Source organism: Oncorhynchus keta, chromosome 12 (assembly GCF_023373465.1).
Source record: "Oncorhynchus keta strain PuntledgeMale-10-30-2019 chromosome 12, Oket_V2, whole genome shotgun sequence".
NCBI lineage: Eukaryota > Metazoa > Chordata > Actinopteri > Salmoniformes > Salmonidae > Oncorhynchus > Oncorhynchus keta.
Genome location: NC_068432.1, coordinates 49,975,166 through 49,999,854, shown reverse-complemented (window position 1 = coordinate 49,999,854; position 24,689 = coordinate 49,975,166). Strand labels below are relative to the sequence as shown.

At 46.6% G+C, this 24,689-nt stretch overlaps 1 protein-coding gene across 2 annotated transcripts in view; it reads right to left on the bottom strand.

Annotated features, from left to right (window-relative positions):
• Positions 1-24,689, bottom strand: part of LOC118391635 (AF4/FMR2 family member 1-like) — a 72,703-nt gene that overhangs the window by 15,662 nt on the left and 32,352 nt on the right. For both annotated transcript variants that reach the window (XM_052458567.1, XM_052458566.1), the window contains exons 4-9: positions 14,973-15,014; positions 13,487-13,573; positions 13,161-13,197; positions 11,240-11,294; positions 4,793-4,946; positions 2,205-3,179 (exon numbers count right to left, since the gene is read on the bottom strand). In XM_052458567.1, coding sequence (XP_052314527.1) covers positions 2,205-3,179; positions 4,793-4,946; positions 11,240-11,294; positions 13,161-13,197; positions 13,487-13,573; positions 14,973-15,014 — 1,350 coding nt within the window. The remainder of the gene's footprint in view (positions 1-2,204; positions 3,180-4,792; positions 4,947-11,239; positions 11,295-13,160; positions 13,198-13,486; positions 13,574-14,972; positions 15,015-24,689) is intronic.

Sequence of the window (24,689 nt, the reverse complement as noted above, 5' to 3'; positions counted from 1 at the left end):
GTGTAAAGACAGTAGTTCTATAGGATGGTGTGTATAGATAGTAGTTATGTAGGATGGTGTGTATAGACAGTAGTTATATAGGATGGTGTGTAAAGACAGTAGTTCTATAGGATGGTGTGTATAGACAGTAGTTATATAGGATGGTGTGTATAGACAGTAGTTATATAGGATGGTGTGTATAGACAGTAGTTATATAGGATGGTGTGTATAGACAGTAGTTATATAGGATGGTGTGTATAGACAGTAGTTATATAGGATGGTGTGTATAGACAGTAGTTATATAGGATGGTGTGTGTATAGACAGTAGTTATATAGGATGGTGTGTATAGACAGTAGTTATATAGGATGGTGTGTATAGACAGTAGTTATATAGGATGGTGTGTATAGACAGTAGTTCTATAGGATGGTGTGTATAGACAGTAGTTCTATAGGATGTTGTGTATAGACAGTAGTTATATAGGATGGTGTGTATAGACAGTATAGACAGTAGTTATATAGGATGGTGTGTATAGACAGTATAGACAGTAGTTCTATAGGATGGTGTGTATAGACAGTAGTTCTATAGGATGGTGTATAGACAGTAGTTCTATAGGATGGTGTGTGTATAGACAGTAGTTATATAGGATGGTGTGTATAGACAGTAGTTCTATAGGATGGTGTGTATAGACAGTAGTTATATAGGATGGTGTGTATATACAGTAGTTATATAGGATGGTGTGTATAGACAGTAGTTATATAGGAGACTTTCCGCTACGGTTTGATTGAACGCTAAAATGTGCCACAATGAGTGACCTAAACAACTGAGCGTGTTATGATAGTCAGCGCCAGGCGCCTCGGTTACAGTATCTCAGAAACAGCTGGCCTCCTGGGCTTTTTCACGCACGAGTGTCTAGCGATAACAGAGGAAGGTACGACAAAAAAAACATCCAGTCAGCGGCAGTTACGTGGGGTCGGAAAAAAATAAAAGAAGCTTGAGAGGTCAAAGGAGAATGGCAAGAATGGTGCAAGCTAACAGGCTAGACCACAAACAGGCAAATAACGGAGCAGTACAACAAGTGGTTCGCAGAGCGGCATCTCAGAACGCACAACACATCGTTCCTCGTCACGGATTGGCTATTTGCAGCAGACGACCACACAGGGTTCCACTCCTATCAGCTAAAAACAAGAAGATGAAGAAGCAGCTTCCGTGGGCACGAGATCACCAACACTGGACAATTGAGGAGTGGAAAAACATTGCCTGGTCCGAACAAATCCTGGTTCTCTGTTGCGTCATGATGATGGCAGAGTCAGGATTTGATGGATGCAGCATGAGTCCATGGCCCCATCCTGCATGGTGTCAACAGTACAGGCTGGCGGCGGTAGTGTAATGGTGTGAAGAATGTTTTCCTGGCATACGTTAGTCACTAAGGTGCAGGGTAGAGTACTGGGTGATAGCTGGCTTGTAACAGTGACTGAAGTTCAGGGCGGAGGCCTTTAAAAAAAAAATATATATATATTTTTTTACCTTTATTTTACTAGGCAAGTCAGTTAAGAAAAAATTATTATTTTCAATGACGGCCTGGGAACAGTGGGGTAACTCCCTGTTCAGGGGCAGAACGACAGATTTGTACCTTGTCAACTCGGGGATTTGAACTTGCAACCTTTCGGTTACTAGTCCAATGCTCTAACCACTACCCTGCCGCCTGCTAATGGTGGCTGTTTAACAGTCTGATGGCCTGGAGATAGAAGCTGTTTCTCAGGCTCTCGGTCCCAGCTTTGATGCACCTGCACAGTCTCCGCCTTCTAGATGGTAGCAGGGTGAACAGGGTGTGGCTCAGGTGTAGCATCAGGCCCTTGATGGGGGGGGGTAGGTGTCCTGGAGGGCAGGCAGTGTGCCCCCGGTGATGAGTTGGGCTGACCGCACCACCCTCTGGAGAGACCTGCGGTTGCGGACGGTTGCCGTAATGGTTACGTAATAGGAAGGTGTACAGGAAGTACTAGACACTGTCTGCCGGGATGATAGCAAGCACAACCCCCTTGTGTTTTAGAGTACGATAGGACTGTTGATACACTTGGCTAGGAGTGGGAGAAGGTTACTACTACTACTACTACTACTACTACTACTAAGGACTGCAGAACCCAAACCAGCTCATCAAGCAAAAAACAACAACCACTACTAATCAACAACACCACGAATACCATTTCATCATAAAAAGCCAACCTACCGGTCTCTTCTTGCAGACTTTGGTAGGGATGGGGGCAGCGGGGTTGCTGTCCCCCCTCTCGGGGGCCGTGTTGGGTCCCTTCCTGATGGCTGGCTCCTGTCCCCCTGAAGAAGGCCTGGAGCCCTGGGAGGGAACCCTGGACAGCAGGCTCAATTCTATCTTTACCAGCAGGGCCCGTGGAGGACCTTGGCAGACCCTGGAAGCTTTGGCTGAGGACTCCCGCTTGGCCTTGTGTGCTGGGTCTAGAGAGTGGCGCCGGGGCTTCTTTTGGCCCTTCTGAGGGGCCGGGAGGGTCTCCGTCCTGACACCGATGGTCTTCACCACAGCTGGGGCTGGCTGGTCTACCTCCTGGGCAGGACTGGGACTAGGAGACTTCTCCCGCTTACAGTCCAGCACCAGAGTGACCTTGGGGCCACCCTGTGACTCTGGTTGTTCGGTCTTCTTCTCAGAGGTGCCACGCTTGGCAGGCTTCCTGCTGTTTGTTTTGGCTCCGCTGCTCTTGCTATTGCTGTGGCCGGTTTTCGTTTTGACCTTTGGCTTGTCTGTGAACGAGGTGTCTTTGTCACGGGGGACCACCTCCACACTCTCCACCTGTAACCCAGCCTGAGGGTCTTTAGGTCGGGGAGCCTTGGCTGGTCTAGAGGGGTGTTTGTTCCCCACGGTCTTTCTCTGACTGCTGCTGCTGTTGCTGCTGTTCCCAACGTGCGAGGCGGCCGGGGACTTGAGTTGGACATGCTGGTTGCGGGCAGCTTCTTCACTGCGTTGAGGTTTGGCTTCGCCGTCACTGAACTCTGAGCGACGTGGGGGTGTGTGGGATTTGTAGTCCCTGGGAGGAATGGCCTCCTCCTCATGGCTCTGCTGCTGTTTGGGTAGAGGGCTCAGTAGAGCATCACTCTGGCTCTCTGTGCTGGGGTTCTGCTGGCTCACTCTGATCCAGTTGTTCAACTGCCAGTTAGTCACCACGGGGCCCTCCGCCTGGACAGACAATATACGATCAATGAAAAGAAACGCAAATATATATTAGTGGGTGGCTGCTGAGGGGAGGACGGCTCATAAGAATGGCTGGAACAGAACGAATGGAATCAAACACCTGGAAACCATGCTACTCCAGTCATTAACACAAAAATAAATAAATAAAATATATATATTTTAGTACCAGTCAAAAGTTGACTCCTACTGATTCAAAGATTTCTTTATTTTTTGTATTACTATTTTCTCAATTGTAGAATAAAAGTGAAGACATCAAAACTATGAAATAACACATATGGACTCATGTAGTAACCTAAGAAAAGTGTTAAACAAATAATTTCAATTAACAGGTGTGTGCCTTGTTAAAAGTTAATTTGTGGAATTTCTTTCCTTCTTAATGCGTTTGAGACAATCAGTTGTTATGACAAGGTAGGGTTGGTATACTGAAGACAGTCCATCATTACTTTAAGACATGAAGGTCAGTCAACATGGAACATTTGAAGAACTTTGAAAGTTTCTTCAAGTGCAGTCACAAAAACCATCAAGAGTCATGATGAAACTGGCTCTCATGAGGACCGCCACAGGAAAGGAAGACAGAGTTACCTCTGCTACAGAGGATAAGTTCATTAGAGTTAACTGCACCTCAGAAATTGCAGCCCAAATAAATGCTTCACAGAGTTCAAGTAACAGACATCTCAACAGCAACTGTTCAGAGGAGACTGTATGAATCAGGCCTTCATGGTCGAAGTGCTGCAAAGAAACCACTACTAAAGGACACCAATAAGAAGAAGAGACTTGCTGGGGCCAAGAATCACAAACAATAGAACGGTGGGAATCTGTCCTTTGGTCTCATCAGACCAAAACGACAGATTTCTACTGGAAGAAACTGTCAAAGTTCTTCAAATGTTCTATATTGACTGTCGTTTCTCTTTGCTTATTTGAGCTGTTCTTGCCATAATACAGACTTGGTCTTTTTTCCAAATTGGGCTCACTTCTATATACCACCCCTACCTTGTTACAACACAACTGATTGGCTCAAACGCAGAGGAAAAAAATCCAATAATTAATTTTTAACAAGGCACACCTGTTGATTGAAATGCATTCCAGGTGACTACTTCATGAAGCTGGTTGAGAGAATGCCAAGAGTGTGCAAAGCGGTCATTAAGGCAAAGGGTGGCTACTTGGGAAGAATCTCAAATATATTTAGATTTGTTTAACACTTTTCTTAGGTTACTACATGATTCCATGTGTTATTTCATAGTTTTGATGTCTTCACTATTATTCTACAATGTAGAAAATAATTTAAAAAATAAAGAAAAACCCTGGAATGAATAGGTGTGTCCAAACGTTTGACTGGCACTGTATCAATTAAAAGACAAAGCAAGTTGCCTGAGAGTTAGACAAGACCGACAATATAACATCACTGTAAAGAACCATATCGGACCAGGCACAGATTAGAGGCCTAAATGTAGTTCTGAGATTGTCCATTGAGCAAGTTTATTTTAGTCCAGGACTTTAATTTGTGTCCAGGAAATTCGACCCCACAGTGTATATATGATCAAAGCACATTACTTAAGTGTTCTGAGTGCATGACTAATCAGTGTGCTGTGTGATTGTACCTTTGTCACAGGTGGGCTACTACTCCTGAGGGGCTGTGGGGGGGCCTCTGTCCCACTCTCACCGCTCTCACTGCCTGACTCTGACCCTGAGCTGCTCTCAGAGTCACTGGAGCTGGCTGACTCCACCCCACTGGAATGTGCTGCTGTAACCGTACTGGGGGACCAGAAAGAGAAAGAACAGGGTTACAACCATACTGAGACCGAGTAGAGTCACTCGCAACCAGAGAACACAGAGACAGACCCAGATTAAAATCAGATAAGCAGGTTAAGATAGGACAGAGAATGAAAAAGTTTCATATCCTGACACAGCATGACAAAAAAAAAAGCAATACTGTTTTATTTAAAAAAGCAATGTATTGAGTTAAGATTAGGGGTGAATCGGTGATGACATTTTGTCAGCCGGTTATGGTCTAATAAAACCCATTTAATATTCATATTAATGTCTAATCAAATCCATTTAATATTCACCATCACAAAAAGTGGTTTGCAGTCTGTTCCATCTGAGTAAATAGGCATTTTAAGATCATAGATTTAGCCAGTGGTAATTTGTGGAATAGACACTGGCTGGAATGCGGTTTTAACTAACCAGCATTCAGGATTAGACCCACCCTTGTATAAGTGGCTGTGCACCATGCCACAGGCTGTAGGCCAGTCCATTGCGGACCGAGTGCTCATATGAAGTGGCTATGTTGAGCGAGCATAAATGTGACGTGTAGAATAAGGTAACCATCCACTATACATAATAATACAGTCCACACTCAAAAAGGTGATTACTAGAATGTTTCATTTTGGAGTATAGGCTAGCTAGACCAATTACGTACCAAAAGACATGTTAAAAATCACACAGTGTAGGGTGTCGTCTTTCAGATGGGACGTTAAAACGGGTGTCCGTCCTAACTCTCTGTGATTATTAAAGATCCCATGGTACTTATAAGAGTAAGGGTGTTAACCCTGGTGTCCTGGATAAATTCCCAATCTGGCCCTCGTACCATCATGGTCACCTAATCATCCCCAGCTTCCAAATTGGCTCATTCATCCCCCCCCCTCCTCTCCCCTGTAACTATTCCCCAGGTCGTTGCTGTAAATGAGAACGTGTCCTCAGTCAACTTACCTGGTAAAATAAAAAAGGTAAAATAAAAAAGGTAAAATAAAAAAGCATATTTGTAAACGTTTTTCTGCCACCCGTAATATAGGCTGATTGGGCTCATATACAGGCCTATGCATATGCATTAACTAATATTCATATTGGTGTTTTGGAATTAATCACCCCCTTTAGAAAGCGCCGTCTGTTTCATTATGTTAGGCTTTGAATCAACATCCACAATGACCATGTTTTACACTCAGTTTCAACCTGCTGTTGAACTTCCATCTTTAAATTGGATCAAATCACAGTGAGGTGAGTTTTAAAAGCACGATACTGTTTTGATGATAAGTGTTTGATGTGACTTTAGATTTAATTTGCATTGATGTCAGAGTCGCAGTTGCAAATGAGAACTTGTTCTCAACTAGCCTACCTGGTTAAATAAAGGTGAAATAAAAATTAAAAAAAATAAAAGAGTGGTTAGAGGGACAATAGATCCCTGAGTTCCAGGCCATTAGTACACCTGAAGGTTGTTAGCGAGTTGGGTACTACAAACTATGTCCAGAATGGATAAAAGGAGACTACTGGAGACCCAACAGTCACGTGGAATTTTACTGCGGTCATGACTCCCGGTGAGGCGGTAATACGGTCACCAGAACAGCCCTAGTTAAGATGGTGATTTCCCCCTGCAACGTCACTATAAACCCCGAGTTAAGAGCTACCTACACAAATTCATATAGCCTAGGCTAGGTGGCATAGCTGCAATTTGACAAGAGATGGGACACATTCCATGAGCTAGCAAAATATTTGGCCCCCTAAGAGTGAGCGGAGGATAAAGATGCGTGTGTTGACTCATAACCAGTGGTCAACCGTGGTTATATCAGCGGGGCGGACGAGTTTAGGGTCACTAAATATTGTGTGGATGAAGGGTGGGCGGGCAGGTTGAATAAAGAGAATACAATTCCTTAAAAACCATAAATGTATAATTCTTGTGAAATGTATATATTTAGGCATTTATTTTCAGCTATCTGGCATCATTGACTAAAGCCTAAGGCATAACTGCACTCACGCCAAATAGCCTGCCTACAAATAGCCTGCCTACAAATAGCCTGCCTACAAATAGCCTGCCTACAAATAGCCTGCCTACAATGTCGGAATTTAATTCAGTAAAAGAAAAAGAGAGTTGAAAATAAATAAATGTTTGCTAAAGATTTGGCGACGTGGTAAAAAAAGGATGATAGCAGTGATGTTTTGCGTGATGATTGTGAGGCGCTATACATATTCGACAGTCACAAGACGGGTACTTCTAATAGTGCTAAGGGAACTTGCAGGGATACTGTTCAGATGGGTGAAATGTAAACTGAAATCTGGACAGTGGACTGTACGTCTTGAACCTCTCACATTGCCTTAATCTTAACTCCTGCAGAATTAAGCATTCCTTGCATTATCATGACACACCAAATTAAAGGCAACATTTTCACTTCGGGAACAAGAGTGGAGAAATATGATTTCTTTCCTTCAGAATTTTGAGAGAGTGTGAATGTGCAGTTCGATATCATCTGTAGAGGTAATTTCTTCACCAATGTCCTAAAAGCTGATATTTTAAATGTATACTATTCATCCAGGCCAAACTGAAATATTATCAGAAACATGTTGAGTCGTTTTTCACAGATTTCTATTTCCTTACCACCGGTCAAAAGTTAAGACTGAAAATATTTTTTTGTTATTGCATTTTCTCCCCGGTCCCTTAAACGTCTTTGCTCCACGAAAGAAGCAGAGATGACAAGGAAAACTTTACACAGTTGTCAAACTAAATTGAAGCATTCATTCTATCGATTTATGACATTCTGGTGAGCAAGGGTTGATTTAGTCTTCTAGGGCAACATATAATGACAGAAGAGAAGCTGTATGTATATAATTATAGACAATGTTGACTAACAATTAGCCTACCAAAATGTTGGAAGTGATAAGCAGGAACACATCTAAAAGCAGGCAAAAATAAATCCTGCAGGCATGCCTGTCACTCTGACAGAGCTCCAGAGTTCCTCTGTGGAGATTTGGGAACCTTCCGGTTTTCAGGTGTAGGTGAGTGAAAAGGGGGATACTGTAAAGCTCGTTCACCATCCACCAAACCTGTATTTTACTGCGGTCATGACTCCCGGTGAGGCGTTAATACGGTCACCAGAACAGCCCTAGTTAAGATGTTGATTTTCCCCTGCAACGTCGCTATAAACCCTGTGTTGAGGGCTACCTACACAAATTCATATAGCCTAGGCTAGGTGGTATAGCTGCAATTTGACAAGAGATGGACACAAAATATTTGGCTCCCTAAGAGTTGAGCGGAGGATAATGATGCGCGTGTTGACTCATAACCAGTGGTCAACCGTGGTTATATCAGCGGGGCGGACGAGTTTAGGGTCACTAAATATTGTGTTGATGAAGGGTTGAAAAAAAAAAGAGAATACAATTAATTAAAAACAAGGTGTAGGTGAGTGAAAGGGCGGCCGCTTGACGGCCGGCCGCCCAACAACCTGCCCGCTTGACCCTATCCCCTCCTCTCTTCTCCAGACCATTTCCGGAGACCTTCTCCCTTACCTCACCTCGCTCATCAACTCATCCCTGACCGCTGGCCACGTCCCTTCCGTCTTCAAGAGAGCGAGAGTTGCACCCCTTCTGAAAAAACCTACACTCGATCCCTCCGATGTCAACAACTACAGACCAGTATCCCTTCTTTCTTTTCTCTCCAAAACTCTTGAACGTGCCGTCCTTGGCCAGCTCTCCCGCTATCTCTCTCAGAATGACCTTCTTGATCCTAATCAGTCAGGTTTCAAGACTAGTCATTCAACTGAGACTGCTCTTCTCTGTATCATGGAGGCGCTCCGCACTGATAAAGCTAACTCTCTCTCCTCTGCTCTCATCCTTCTAGACCTATCGGCTGCCTTCGATACTGTGAACCATCAGATCCTCCTCTCCACCCTCTCCGAGTTGGGCATCTCCGGCGCGGCCCACGCTTGGATTGCGTCCTACCTGACAGGTCGCTCCTACCAGGTGGCGTGGCGAGAATCTGTCTCCTCACCAATGGTGTCCCCCAGGGCTCTTGTTCTAGGCCCTCTCCTATTCTCACTATACACCAAGTCACTTGGCTCTGTCATAACCTCACATGGTCTCTCCTATCATTGCTATGCAGACGACACACAATTAATCTTCTCCTTTCCCCCTTCTGATGACCAGGTGGCGAATCGCATCTCTGCATGTCTGGCAGACATATCAGTGTGGATGACGGATCACCACCTCAAGCTGAACCTCGGCAAGACGGAGCTGCTCTTCCTCCCGGGAAGGACTGCCCGTTCCATGATCTCGCCATCACGGTTGACAACTCCATTGTGTCCTCCTCCCAGAGCGCTAAGAACCTTGGCGTGATCCTGGACAACACCCTGTCGTTCTCAACTAACATCAAGGCGGTGGCCCGTTCCTGTAGGTTCATGCTCTACAACATCCGCAGAGTACGACCCTGCCTCACACAGGAAGCGGCGCAGGTCCTAATCCAGGCACTTGTCATCTCCCGTCTGGATTACTGCAACTCGCTGTTGGCTGGGCTCCCTGCCTGTGCCATTAAACCCCTACAACTCATCCAGAACGCCGCAGCCCGTCTGGTGTTCAACCTTCCCAAGTTCTCTCCACGTCACCCCGCTCCTCCGCTCTCTCCACTGGCTTCCAGTTGAAGCTCGCATCCGCTACAAGACCATGGTGCTTGCCTACGGAGCTGTGAGGGGAACGGCACCTCAGTACCTCCAGGCTCTGATCAGGCCCTACACCCAAACAAGGGCACTGCGTTCATCCACCTCTGGCCTGCTCGCCTCCCTACCACTGAGGAAGTACAGTTCCCGCTCAGCCCAGTCAAAACTGTTCGCTGCTCTGGCCCCCCAATGGTGGAACAAACTCCCTCACGACGCCAGGACCACCTTCCGGAGACACCTGAAACCCCACCTCTTTAAGGAATACCTAGGATAGGATAAGTAATCCTTCTCACCCCCCTAAAAGATTTAGATGCACTATTGTAAAGTGGCTGTTCCACTGGATGTCATAAGGTGAATGCACCAATTTGTAAGTCGCTCTGGATAAGGGCGTCTGCTAAATGACTTAAATGTAAATGTAAATGACACGGTAGAGCTCTTTCACCCTCCACCCAACCTGTAGCTAGAAATAATTTGTCAACCCACCTGTCTATTGTAATAGGACTGTCCCCTGGGTGCATACACCAACAGAAGCCGTTTACGCTTGGGGCCCACTAGCCCGAGCCCTCAACTCCTTCCTGTGCTCAGGTGTTGTGTGTGTGTGGGGGGGAGGTCACTTGGGGGACACTTTGTTTCGGAGGTCCCCATCACACACAGGTGAGGTGCATGCATGACATGGCGTTTTTGTATGTCATATTGTAAGGGGACTTCATCTCATCTCAATAGTTTTGGTATGTAATTTCGCGGCTGTTTTTTTTTTTTACCATGTCCTCACTGACGTTAAAGAGACGGGATGGGAATCTCCCAGCTGTGTTCTACTACAACACACAGAAAGGTGTTCAGATAAGAAACGGTGACACAAACGGCTGTGTGGCCCTCTGCAGGCTCAGTCTGTAAAGAGAGAATATGTGGCAGAGGCTCCTGCTATGTGTCCCTGCCGGTGAAATCTCTAATCTGTGAGCAGGGTGGTAAAATCTGCTGGTGAAGGGCCTCCCGGGTGGCGCAGTGGTCAAGGGCGCTGTACTGCAGCGCCAGCTGTGCCACCAGAGACCCTGGCTTTGTCGTAACCGGCCGCGACCGGGAGGTCCGTGGGGCGACGCACAATTGGCCTAGCGTCGTCCAGGTTAGGGAGGGCTTGGCCGGTAGGGATATCCTTGTCTCATCGCGCACCAGCGACTCCTGTGGCGGGCTGGGCGCAGTGCGAGCTAACCAAGATTGCCAGGTGCACGGTGTTTCCTCCGACACATTGGTGCGGCTGGCTTCCGGGTTGGATGTGCGCTGTGTTAAGAAGCATTGCGGCTTGGTTGGGTTGTGTATCGGAGGACGCAAGACTTTCAGCCTTCGTCTCTCCCGAGCCCGTACAGGAGTTGTAGCGATGAGACAAGATAGTAGCTACTACAAAAAAAAAATGGATACCACGAAATTGGGGAGAAAAAGGGGTAAAATTCAACTAAATAAATACATTTTAAAAATCTGCCGGTGAAACCTCTAATCTGAGAGCAGGGTGGGGTTATCTATACACACTTACATAGGGTCACCGCAACGTTTTCAACCCGAACGGAAGGCCAGGGCCTGGGGCACAGCGTAGCCCCTCGTTGGGGACTTGACACAGGGTGAGAAGGGTATACTCACCATGAGCTCTGTTGACAGATGGAGGGCGGGGCTAGTGGAGGTGATCCATAGTGTTCTGGGAAGAGAAGAGGGAACACCAAAACATCATTACTAAAAACGCAGACAGAATAAAGCACGCAGCAATAAACAGCGTCACGGCCGGTCACCAAATCAGAGAGCTCAGTGGAGGAGATCCAGGCATACGAGGTCAATCAAGGGTCAGAGCTCATTTGAGAGAAGCTAGCGGTTTATTATTTCTTGGCCATCCAGTTCAATAGACGGGGAGATGAACAACATGGTTGTGATCAACAACTTTCTAACTGCGGGGGACCAGAGGTTTAAGTGTTTGTGACGGCGTCCGCCGGCGATGACAAAAGATAGAGGGTGAGAGGGCGAGCGAGCGAAAAAGAGAGCGTGAGCGAGCAAGAGTTCGGGCGAGCGAAAAATAGAGTATGAGCGAGCGAGCAAAAGAGAGGGCGAGCGGGCGAAAGATCGAGTGTGAGCGAGCGAGCAAAAGAGAGGGCGAGCTTGCGAAAGATCGAGTGTGAGCGAGCAAGAGTTCGAGCGAGCGAAAGAGAATATGAGCGAGCAAGAGTTCGAGCGAGCGAAAGAGAGAGTGTGAGCGAGCAAGAGTTCGAGCGAGCGAAAAAGGGAGTGTGAGCGAGCAAGAGTTCGAGCGAGCGAAAGAGAGTGTGAGCGAGCAAGAGTTCGAGCGAGCGAAAGAGAGAGTGAGCGAGCGAGCGAGCAAAAGAGAGGGCGAGCGAGCGAAAGAGGGCGAGCGAGCGGGCAAAAGAGGGCGAGCGACAGGAGTGGAGGAAGTGACCATTCTCCAGTAGTTTTGATGTTAAGAGGCCATGGGAGGGTTTTTAAAAAGTCTCCTCTGTCATGAGGATAATACAATCTGACACCATAATACAATCTGACACCAAAAGGGAAGGTGTCGTTGTGGTGGATTGAGAAAGAGAGAGGAGTGAAAGGGAAGGTGTCGTTGTGGTGGATTGAGAAAGAGAGAGGAGTGAAAGGGAAGGTGTCGTTGAGGTGGATTGAGAAAGAGAGAGGAGTGAAAGGGAAGGTGTCGTTGTGGTGGATTGAGAAAGAGAGAGGAGTGAAAGGGAAGGTGTCGTTGTGGTGGATTGAGAAAGAGAGAGGAGTGAAAGGGAAGGTGTCGTTGTGGTGGATTGAGAAAGAGAGAGGACTGAAAGGGAAGGAAGGAGAGAGAGCAAGACACACACACAGAGAAACAAATGTATATAAAGCAAGAGAGGGCACCCAGCTGGCATTTACAGCACAACCACGGAAACAGGGCTGCACAAGAGCGACCCCCCATCAACTGCCAATGAGCTAATAAAAGCCTTGTTCTACTTTGAGAAGTACATTGCTGAGCTAGTGTTTAACTTCATGTTGTAATATGGTATATCCAGTGAGTATAGACTCCCAATCCCCCACATTAACGTGTTGTAATATGGTATATCCAGTGAGTATAGAGTCCCAATCCCCCACATTAACGTGTTGTAATATGGTATATCCAGTGAGTATACACTCCCAATCCCCCACATTAACGTGTTGTAATATGGTATATCCAGTGAGTATAGAGTCCCAATCCCCCACATTAACGTGTTGTAATATGGTATATCCAGTGAGTATACACTCCCAATCCCCCACATTAACGTGTTGTAATATGGTATATCCAGTGAGTATAGACTCCCAATCCCCCACATTAACGTGTTGTAATATGGTATATCCAGTGAGTATACACTCCCAATCCCCCACATTAACGTGTTGTAATATGGTATATCCAGTGAGTATAGACTCCCAATCCCCCACATTAACGTGTTGTAATATGGTATATCCAGTGAGTATACACTCCCAATCCCCCACATTAACGTGTTGTAATATGGTATATCCAGTGAGTATACACTCCCAATCCTCCACATCGACTTACTTTGTCCTGGAGACGCAGGTGGGACATGCTGTGCTTCCTGTGAGGGGACAAAGTTGAGGCAACCAGCCTTAGTGACACACACACGACAAGGGAGGCTTTCCCTCACAACAGACTACTGATGATTAACATATGTAATGTAGGTGCTGTGAATGACTGACTGAGTGGAACACGCGTGTAACATTTTTTTTTGGGGGGGATTCTAAGTTGCTAGTAGAGTAGAACCCATGGCCTGAAGTGTTTAAGGTTGAATACCTAAAGCTAATACAATAGTGTGTAGTTGCAGTAGGTTGTGCATCTAAGGCAACGCAGAGGGCCTTCAGGCTCACCTTGACTGGGAAGGAGAACTTGGAGGGCTCAACTGTGCTGGGTGTCTGGATGGCAGTCAGGAGAGGAGGCCAGGAGTGGGTCATTTCCTGAAGGAGGCAGAGAGAGAGGGGAGTCAACCCAGTGAGGAGGACTAACTACCCTACCCAGCAGGACCCAGAGAGGACTAACTACCCTACTCAGCAGGACCCAGTGAGGAGGTTGAGGAGGACTAACTACCGTACCCAGCAGGACTAACAACCCTACCCAGCGAGGAGGACTAACTACCCTACCCAGCAGGACCCAGAGAGGACTAACTACCCTACCCAGCAGGACAAGAACTAACTACCCGAACCCAGCAGGACTAACTACCCTACTCAGCAGGACCCAGTGAGGAGGTTGAGGAGGACTAACTACCCTACCCAGCAGGACTAACTACCCTACCCAGCAGGACCCAGTGAGGGGGTCGAGGAGGACTAACTATCCTACCCAGCGAGGAGGACTAACTACCCTACCCAGCAGGACCCAGCGAGGAGTACTAACGACCCTACCCAGCGAGGAGTACTAACGACCCTACCCAGCAGGACCCAGTGAGGAGGACGAGGAGGACTAACTACCCTACCCAGCAGGACCCAGAGAGGAGGTCGAGGAGGACTAACTACCCTACCCAGCGAGGAGGACTAACTACCCTACCCAGCAGGACTAACTACCCTACCCAGCAGGACCCAGTGAGGAGGTCGAGGAGGACTAACTACCCTACCCAGCGAGGAAGACTAACTACCCTACCCAGCAGGACCCAGAGAGGAGGACTAACTACCCTACCCAGCAGGACCCAGTGAGGAGGTCGAGGAGGACTAACTACCCTACCCAGCAGGACCCGGTGAGGAGGTCGAGGAGGACTAACTACCCTACCCAGCGAGGAGGACTAACTACCCTACCCAGCAGGACCCAGAGAGGAGGACGAGGAGGACTAACTACCCTACCCAGTGGAGGACTAACTACCCTACTCAGCGAGGAGGACTAACTACCCTACTCAGCAGGACCCAGAGAGAAGGACGAGGAGGACTAACTACCCTACCCAGTGAGGAGGACTAACTACCCTACCCAGCAGGACTCAGAGAGGAGGACTAACTACCCTACCCAGCAGGACTCAGTGAGGAGGACTAACTACCCTATCCAGCAGGATGAGGAGGACTAACTATCCTATCCAGCAGGACCCAGTGAGGACGAGGAGGACTAACTACCCTATCCAGCAGGACAAGGAGGACTAACTACCCTATCCAGCAGGAATCCTATGACTCATTCATACAGCACATGAAGTGGGGTTCTGTCCTGAATAAATGCTAGCTAGCTCTTTAAACATGGGTTGGATTTAACACAGGAATGTGAAAAGTGGCCATGTGCTCAGCAACTAAATCCCTCTTTTAGCCACGATGATAATGAACACTAGCAAACTGAGCAACCTCCACCTCTACACGATTCATTAGTAAAGATTTGAGAAGTGCTTACCCTCAGAATGTCTTCCACACAGTCAGCTTCATGTGACAGCGTCTGGAAGGCAGCACAACACTGTTTGAGTGACACAGAAACCAGCCAATAGGGGAAGCTTGAACAAAACACATACATGCATGGTGGTAAATGCACTGAAACAACTACGATCAAGTGACTTTCCCTGACACACACACGCACACACACACACCCCTGATACAGTCCAGTGAGCTTGAGAAGAGGCCCCTTCTCAGAGGTCAGACTGAGGCCAGGACAGGGTGTGTGTGTGTGTGTCATCCATGATTGGAATCTCAGAGCTCAAAGATGGTCACAGGATTTCAGTTAAAGTTCGGACAATCAAAGAATTTGCCTTTTTTAGGTCGACTTTCATATTTAACATTTTTAGTTCTTCTCTCGTCATTGTATGTCACACAAACAAATAATACATGTTCAAGATTTGGGATAATTGTTTACAGCAATGTTTTAAGTTGTTTCTTATAAGAACAGCAATGTCTCGAGTGCACAGACATGTCAACTAAGGCTTACATGATTTAGGCTATTCATTGATAGGAATGTAAAAAAGGCAGGAACGATGTAGCGCGCATCAAATTATTTTATCAGATTAACATTCTGACAACACAAACAACAGTATTCTGTTGTCACTTCAGCTTAGTCAGCTGAGCCAAGCAGTTTTCAGTGAAACATTTCAACTGACTGGTTTCAGAAGCCAATAAGTGTACCAAAGACAGACTTTTAAAAGATGTAGGCCTAAATTACAACATGTCGGGGATTTTTCTGCCATTGTAATCCTTGGCCGGGTCACCTAAGTGTTTTTTTCAGGGTCGCCTAAGTCCAAACAGTGTTAATCTTAAAAAAAATAAAATAAAAACTATACATTGGGATGACAATATGCTTTCAAGTGTAAAATTAAACTACTACAACCAGGGTAAAAAAAGTAGATATCATGGACCAGTATATTATTAAATAACCATCTTTGGGAACTAACAAATCACCAAAATAAAAGCTAGACCAGGGGTTCCCAAACATATTTGACCCGTGGCCCCATTTTGATATATATATATATATATAGATATGTGACCACACTATGTAGAAAAGTGATATAATCTAGTGGCAATTTTTTTTATTTAATTTTTTAAAATTATTTTAAATTGGGGTTATGACAGTCAATTACAAATCAGTCTAGCAGTACTTTTGACTGTCTTTTATTGTGAAATAACTATGGTTTGAAGTGACTGAACTACATCAGAAAGGTTTTGGGAAGTTCAGAAGATCATCAGGCAATCATAAAAAAAAAAAAAAAAAAAATTCTGTGTAGAAAAGCAGCTCATCATTGAGGTTCTTTCCCCCCCAGTCTTAGTGTCTGTGTTCTCATCCACTCTGTTCTAATGAAGCTTGTGGGCATTGTAGACTGAAACAGAAGGCACATACAGTGCACTCGGGAAAGTATTCAGACCCCCGGTCAATTTACACACAATACCACACAACGACAAGACATGAATAAAAAAAAAAAGTTAAAAACAGGAAGTATCATATTTACAAAAGTATTCAGACCCTTAACTCAGTACTTTGTTGAAAAGCACCTTTGGCAACAATTACAGCCGAGTATTCTTGGGTATGACGCTACAAGCTTGGCACGCCTGTATTTGGGGAGTTTCTCCCATTCTTCTCTGCAGATCCTCTCAAGCTCTGTCAGGTTGGATGGGGAGCGTTGCTGCACAGCTATTTTCAGGTCTCTCCAGAGATGGTCGATCTGGTTCATGTCTGAGGTCTTACTTGGCCACTCAAGGACATTCAGAGACTTGCCCCGAAGCCACTCATGTGTTGTCTTGACTGTGTGCTTAGGGTCGTTGTCCTGTTGGAAGGTGAACCTTTACCCCAGTCTGAGGTCCTGAGCAGGTTTTCATCAAGGATCTCAGCTATTTTCAAGTATTTCCGGAGATGTTCGATTGGGTTCAAGACCGGGCTCTGGTTGGGCCACTCAAAGAGCATGTTTTCATCAAGGATCACTCTGTACTTTGCTCAACTGATCTTTCCCTTGATCCTAACAAATCTCCCAGTCACTGCCGCTGAAAAACATCCCCACACAGGCACGTTCACGCAGATGAGCAGAGACCCTGGGCATCATTCCTTTGGTGTTTTTCAGAGTCAGTAGAAATGCCTCTTTAGTGTCCTAAGTTTTCATAACTGTGACCTTAAGACACTAACAGCTTACTGACGGTAGGCAATTAACAACCGTTCTACAGGTGCATGTTCATTAATTGTTTATGGTTCATTGAACAAGCATGGGGAAACAGTGTTTAAACCCTTTACAATGAAGATCTGTGAAGTTATTTGGATTTTTACGAATTATCTTTGGAAGACGGGGTCCTGAATAAGGAACGTTTCTTTTATTGCCGAGTTTATATTTGACAACATTTACTACTCTACATCCCTAAAGAAAATAAACATACTTTTTAATCCATACATTTTCACTAACACCCAAAAGTACTTTTTTTGAATGCTTAGCAGGACAGGAAAATGGTCAAATATATGCATTCATCAAGAAAACATCCCATGTCATCCCTACTGCCTCTGATCTGATGGACTCACTAAACACAAATGCTTTGTTTGTAAATTATGCCTGATCGTTGGATAGCCAGGGGCTATCTGTAATATTAAAAATGTTTAAAAAATTAAGTGCCATCTAGTTTACTTAACATCAGGAATTTTAAATGATTTATACTCTTACTTTTGAAATGATTTATACTCTTACTTTTGATACCTAAGTATATTTAAAACTTTTTTTTAAAGGGTGACTTCCATTTTTACTTGACTCATTTTCTATTAAGGTATCTTTACTTTTACTCAAGTATGGCAATATGGTACCTTTACTGAGTGAGGAGTTTGCTTCCGTCTGGCCACTCTACCATAAAGGCCTGCTTGGTGGAGTGCAGCAGATTTTTGTCAAATCTGAAAATGTGGAAATGGTCTGACTATTTTAGTTTAACTGAAAAGTGCAGTAACAGCATGTTAAATTCTGCAGTAGCTGCCTAAAACTATGGAACCCATCCTAATCACCAGCTTTTTAATATATATATATATATATTTATTTTTTATTTTTATGACGATACAGTCAACATATCCTATTTGTATGGTCTTTCATTTGTAACATTGTGTGGTGATTTCAGAGGTGTCACCACGGGTCCCAGAGGTAGTGGGTAAATTGTATTTAACCTAACCAACTCCAGACCCTTTACACCGAAAAAGAGACAACTGCGATTGGACAAAAATGTACAGGGTTGACTGAACTGGCTGTATGCAGGGTTGCATCGTGAAGACCTTTGCATCTGTAATTTTAAAAAAAAACTCAGTATTTCATCACTATTGCATTGATTGATTCATTCCAGTCAATCATCTTGGATTAAAAAGAAGTAGGTAGCCTAACCACCTGAAGCTTGAATATAAACCTAATTTGATCATTCACATTTTCTTAGAACACAAATAAAATTGGCCTATTTTAGGCTATAAATACATAGCTTTCCCCTGTACCAGATTGGATCTAGGCTTCCTGCAGCTGTGGTTGTCATCGGTAGGCTGCTCTAGGCTACCTGTGGTTGTCGTCAGGAGGCTGCTCTAGGCTACCTGTGGTTGTCGTCAGGAGGCTGCTCTAGGCTACCTGTGGTTGTCGTCAGGAGGCTGCTCTAGGCTACCTGTGGTTGTCGTCAGGAGGCTGCTCTAGGCTACCTGTGGTTGTCCTGTGGTTGTCAGGAGGCTGCTCTAGGCTACCTGTGGTTGTCGTCAGGGAGGCTGCTCTAGGCTACCTGTGGTTGTCGTCAGGAGGCTGCTCTAGGCTACCTGTGGTTGTCGTCAGGAGGCTGCTCTAGGCTACCTGTGGTTGTCGTCAGTAGGCTGCTCTAGGCTACCTGTGGTTGTCGTCAGTAGGCTGCTCTAGGCTACCTGTGGTTGTCGTCAGGAGGCTGCTCTAGGCTACCTGTGGTTGTCGTCAGGAGGCTGCTCTAGGCTACCTGTGGTTGTCGTCAGGAGGCTGCTCTAGGCTACCTGTGGTTGTCGTCAGGAGGCTGCTCTAGGCTACCTGTGGTTGTCGTCAGGAGGCTGCTCTAGGCTACCTGTGGTTGTCGTCAGGAGGCTGCTCTAGGCTACCTGTGGTTGTCGTCAGGAGGCTGCTCTAGGCTACCTGTGGTTGTCGTCAGGAGGCTGCTCTAGGCTACCTGTGGTTGTCGTCAGGAGGCTGCTCTAGGCTACCTGTGGTTGTCGTCAGGAGGCTGCTCTAGGCTACCTGTGGTTGTCGTCAGGAGGCTGCTCTAGGCTACCTGTGGTTGTCGTCAGGAGGCTGCTCTAGGCTACCTGTGGTTGTCGTCAGGAGGCTGCTCTAGGCTACCTGTGGTTGTCGTCAGGAGGCTGCTCTAGGCTACCTGTGGTTGTCGGCTCCTGTGGTTGTCGTCAGGAGGCTGCTCTAGGCTACCTGTGGTTGTCGTCAGGAGGCTGCTCTAGGCTACCTGTGGTTGTCGTCAGGAGGCTGCTCTAGGCTACCTGTGGTTGTCGTCAGGAGGCTGCTCTAGGCTACCTGTGGTTGTCGTCAGGAGGCTGCTCTAGGCTACCTGGGTTGTCGTCAGTAGGCTGCTCTAGGCTACCTGTGGTTGTCGTCAGTAGGCTGCTCTAGGGCTGCTCTAGGCTACCTGTGGTTGTCGTCAGTAGGCTGCTCTAGGCTACCTGTGGTTGTCGTCAGTAGGCTGCTCTAGGCTACCTGTGGTTGTCTCAGTAGGCTGCTCTAGGCTACCTGTGGTTGTCGTCAGTAGGCTGCTCTAGGCTACCTGTGGTTGTCGTCAGTAGGCTGCTCTAGGCTACCTGTGGTTGTCGTCAGTAGGCTGCTCTAGGCTACCTGTGGTTGTCGTCAGTAGGCTGCTCTAGGCTACCTGTGGTTGTCGTCAGTAGGCTGCTCTAGGCTACCTGTGGTTGTCGTCAGTAGGCTGCTCTAGGCTACCTGTGGTTGTCGTCAGTAGGCTGCTCTAGGCTACCTGTGGTTGTCGTCAGTAGGCTGCTCTAGGCTACCTGTGGTTGTCGTCAGTAGGCTGCTCTAGGCTACCTGTGGTTGTCGTCAGGAGGCTGCTCTAGGCTACCTGTGGTTGTCGTCAGGAGGCTGCTCTAGGCTACCTGTGGTTGTCGTCAGGAGGCTGCTCTAGGCTACCTGTGGTTGTCGTCAGTAGGCTGCTCTAGGCTACCTGTGGTTGTCGTCAGTAGGCTGCTCTAGGCTGCTCTAGGCCTGTGGTTGTCGTCAGTAGGCTGCTCTAGGCTACCTGTGGTTGTCGTCAGTAGGCTGCTCTAGGCTACCTGTGGTTGTCGTCAGTAGGCTGCTCTAGGCTACCTGTGGTTGTCGTCAGTAGGCTGCTCTAGGCTACCTGTGGTTGTCATCAGGAGGCTGCTCTAGGCTACCTGTGGTTGTCGTCAGTAGGCTGGTCTAGGCTACCTGTGGTTGTCGTCAGTAGGCTGCTCTAGGCTACCTGTGGTTGTCGTCAGTAGGCTGCTCTAGGCTACCTGTGGTTGTCATCAGGAGGCTGCTCTAGGCTACCTGTGGTTGTCATCAGGAGGCTGCTGCTCTAGGCTACCTGTGGTTGTCATCAGGAGGCTGCTCTAGGCTACCTGTGGTTGTCATCAGGAGGCTGCTCTAGGCTACCTGTGGTTGTCTCTGCTCTAGGCTAGTGGTTGTCGTCAGGAGGCTGCTCTAGGCTACCTGTGGTTGTCATCAGTAGGCTGCTCTAGGCTACCTGTGGTTGTCATCAGGAGGCTGCTCTAGGCTACCTGTGGTTGTCATCAGTAGGCTGCTCTAGGCTACCTGTGGTTGTCGTCAGTAGGCTGCTCTAGGCTACCTGTGGTTGTCATCAGGCTACCTGTGGTTGTCGTCAGTAGGCTGCTCTAGGCTACCTGTGGTTGTCATCAGGAGGCTGCTCTAGGCTACCTGTGGTTGTCATCAGGAGGCTGCTCTAGGCTACCTGTGGTTGTCATCAGGAGGCTGCTCTAGGCTACCTGTGGTTGTCATCAGGAGGCTGCTCTAGGCTACCTGTGGTTGTCATCAGGAGGCTGCTCTAGGCTACCTGTGGTTGTCATCAGGAGGCTGCTCTAGGCTACCTGTGGTTGTCGTCAGGAGGCTGCTCTAGGCTACCTGTGGTTGTCATCAGGAGGCTGCTCTAGGCTACCTGTGGTTGTCGTCAGTAGGCTGCTCTAGGCTACCTGTGGTTGTCGTCAGGAGGCTGCTCTAGGCTACCTGTGGTTGTCATCAGGAGGCTGCTCTAGGCTACCTGTGGTTGTCATCAGGAGGCTGCTCTAGGCTACCTGTGGTTGTCATCAGGAGGCTGCTCTAGGCTACCTGTGGTTGTCATCAGGAGGCTGCAGTTGATCAGACGGCAGAACGTTGACAAATCCTATTTGGTGGTGGGTATAGCTTCCATATGAAACAGCCTGATGCAAATCAGCAGTGAATTCACTTACATCCCCGTTTTCCGTCACAATTTGCTGTTACCATATGTAATGATTTGCATCACATTGCTAAAAATGCAGTCTGGTTTGTTGTAATGTTGTACAGTAAGTGTACTGTAAGGATTAACCCTCTCATATGAATATGCATTTTTGAATAGGCTAATGTTACTTGATGAAGACATGCTGTTAGCAACTCTGAGCTTTTGTCTCGAAGCTAAAAATGAAAGGACTGTAGCCCCTCGTCTGCACATGCTTGTTAATTGTTGCATTACTCAAGAGTGTAATGTGGTTAAGATGAAGTCGCTTGCATAGTTCAAGCACCCCTCTACACAAAACAGTGAGTTAATTAGTTTTAATTCAACCGTGTAGGGGTTTCATTTGTTTTGTCTGTCTGACTGACTCATCAACATAACAGCACTCAGACGCTTACCCACCGACTCCTAGGCTACGTCCCCAAATTCCCCATATAGAGCACTATTTTTGACCAGGGCCCTATGGTTTCTAATCAAAAGTAGTGCACTATGTAGGGGATAGGGTGCCATTTTGGGACAAACACCACAAAACAGTAGAATGTCAAACCACAGGCAATTACAATCAGACTTCTCTCCTCAGACTACTGCTGCACCATAACAGTGGTTTGGGGTTAGTGCCTAACAACTACTGTACTCCAACATACCATCTTGGAAGTGAAATATTTGTTTATAAAAAAACTATGGAAGGGATTATGTCCCCGATACGGTAATTCTTCTCAACAACAAAAAGCTTCAGCACAAAACATGGTGTTGTGTGACAAGTCTTTCGTTGTTTTTAACCCCCCTCCTCAGGTTTCCATGTTTCAGATAAGAGGACTAAAAGTGGTCTTCACTCAGGTCACAGCGATAGTTACGTAAGGTGGTGATGACAAAGCAAATGTATTGTGCTGCTGAAGGGAGGGCTGAGTGGAGAACTGCTGCTGGCAAGCTCTCAGTGGCAGCTGAGGTCAATAGCTGCCTGGCTGGCTACCACACAAACAGCACTAAGCGTGGAGGGGTGGGGTGGGGCTTTTCCCTCTGTTGGAGTGAACAATGCCACACCGCAGCACAAACACAGCCTGGACCGGAGAGCCACTTAATACTTAGCCAACCATTGCTGACTAGGTCATTAAATGTAGATATAGACACATCAAGGATTTAGTCTTTAGAAGAGGAGGAGTGTGTGTTAGCTGGCTCCTACTGCTCAGACAGAACTACACTACCTGGAGCTGGGCAAAGAGAGAGGGGCATCCCAACCTAACATGTAAATCAAAGTTTATACAGTGGGGCAAAAAAGTATTTAGTCAGACACCAATTGTGCAAGTTCTCCCACTTAAAAAAGATGAGGCCTGTAATTTTCATCATAGGTAGGTACACTTCAACTATGACAGACAAAAAGAGAACCCCCCCCAGAAAATCACATTGTAGGATGATTTCTAATGAATTTATTTGCAAATGATGGTGGAAAATAAGTATTTGGTCACCTACAAACAATCAAGATTTCTGGCTCTCACAGACCTGTAACAACTTCTTTAAGAGGCTCCTCTGTCCTCCACTCATTACCTGTATTAATGGCACCTGTTTGAACTTGTTATCAGTATAAAAGACACCTGTCCACAACCTCAAACAGTCACACTCCAAACTCCACTATGGCCAAGACCAAAGAGCTGTCAAAGGACAACAGAAACAAAATTGTAGACCTTCACCAGGCTGGGAAGACTGAATCTGCAATAGGTAATCAGCTTGGTTTGAAGAAATCAACTGTGGGAGCAATTATTAGGAAATGGAAGACATACAAGACCACTAATAATCTCCCTCGGTCTGGGGCTCCACGCAAGATCTCACCCCGTGGGGTCAAAATGGGGGGGCCGAGTGAATGACCTGCAGAGAGCTGGGACCAAAGTAACAAAGCCTACCATCAGTAACACACTACGCCGCCAGGGACTCAAATCCTGCAGTGCCAGACATGTCCCCCTGCTTAAGCCAGTACATGTCCAGGCCCGTCTGAAGTTTGCTAGAGAGCATTTGGATGATCCAGAAGAAGATTGGGAGAATGTCATATGGTCAGATGAAACCAAAATATAACTTTTTGGTAAAAACTCAACTCGTCGTGTTTGGAGGACAAAGAATGCTGAGTTGCATCCAAAGAACACCATACCTACTGTGAAGCATGGGGGTGGAAACATCATGCTTTGGGGCTGGTTTTCTGCAAAGGGACCAGGACGACTGATCCGTGTAAAGGAAAGAATGAATGGGGCCATGTATCGTGAGATTTTGAGTGAAAACCTCCTTCCATCATCAAGGGCATTGAAGATGAAACGTGGCTGGGTCTTTCAGCATGACAATGATCCCAAACACACCGCCCAGGCAACGAAGAAGTGGCTTCGTATGAAGCATTTCAAGGTCCTGGATTGGCCTAGCCAGTCTCCAGATCTCAACCCCATAGAAAATCTTGAGGGAGCTTTTTTTTGCCCCACTGTATGTGGCATACACAGATTTGTGGATGTTATCGCAGGTGCAGCGAAATGCTTAAGTTTCTAGCTACAACAGAGCAGCAATATCTAGCAACACACACATCCATTTATAAAATAATTAAGAAAGAATGAGCAGTATAAAAAAAGAGCAAAGAGAGTCCGGAATATGAATACACTGCTCAAAAAAATAAAGGGAACACTTAAAAAACAATGTAACTCCAAGTCAATCACACTTCTGTGAAATCAAACTGTCCACTTAGGAAGCAACACTGATTGACAATACATTTCACATGCTGTTGTGCAAATGGAATAGACAACAGGTGGAAATTATAGGCAATTAGCAAGACACCCCCAATAAAGGAGTGGTTCTGCAGGTGGTGACCACATACCACTTCTCAGTTCCTATGCTTCCTGGCTGATGTTTTGGTCACTTTTGAATGCTGGCGGTGCGTTCACTCTAGTGGTAGCATGAGACGGAGTCTACAACCCACACAAGTGGCTCAGGTAGTGCAGCTCATCCAGGATGGCACATCAATGCGAGCTGTGGCAAGGTTTGCTGTGCCTGTCAGCGCAGTGTCCAGAGCATGGAGGCGCTACCAGGAGACAGGCCAGTACATCAGGAGACGTGGAGGAGGCCGTAGGATGGCAACAACCCAGCAGCAGGACCGCTACCTCCGACTTTGTGCAAGGAGGAGCAGGAGGAGCACTGCCAGAGCCCTGCAAAATGACCTCCAGCAGGACACAAATGTGCATGTGTCTGC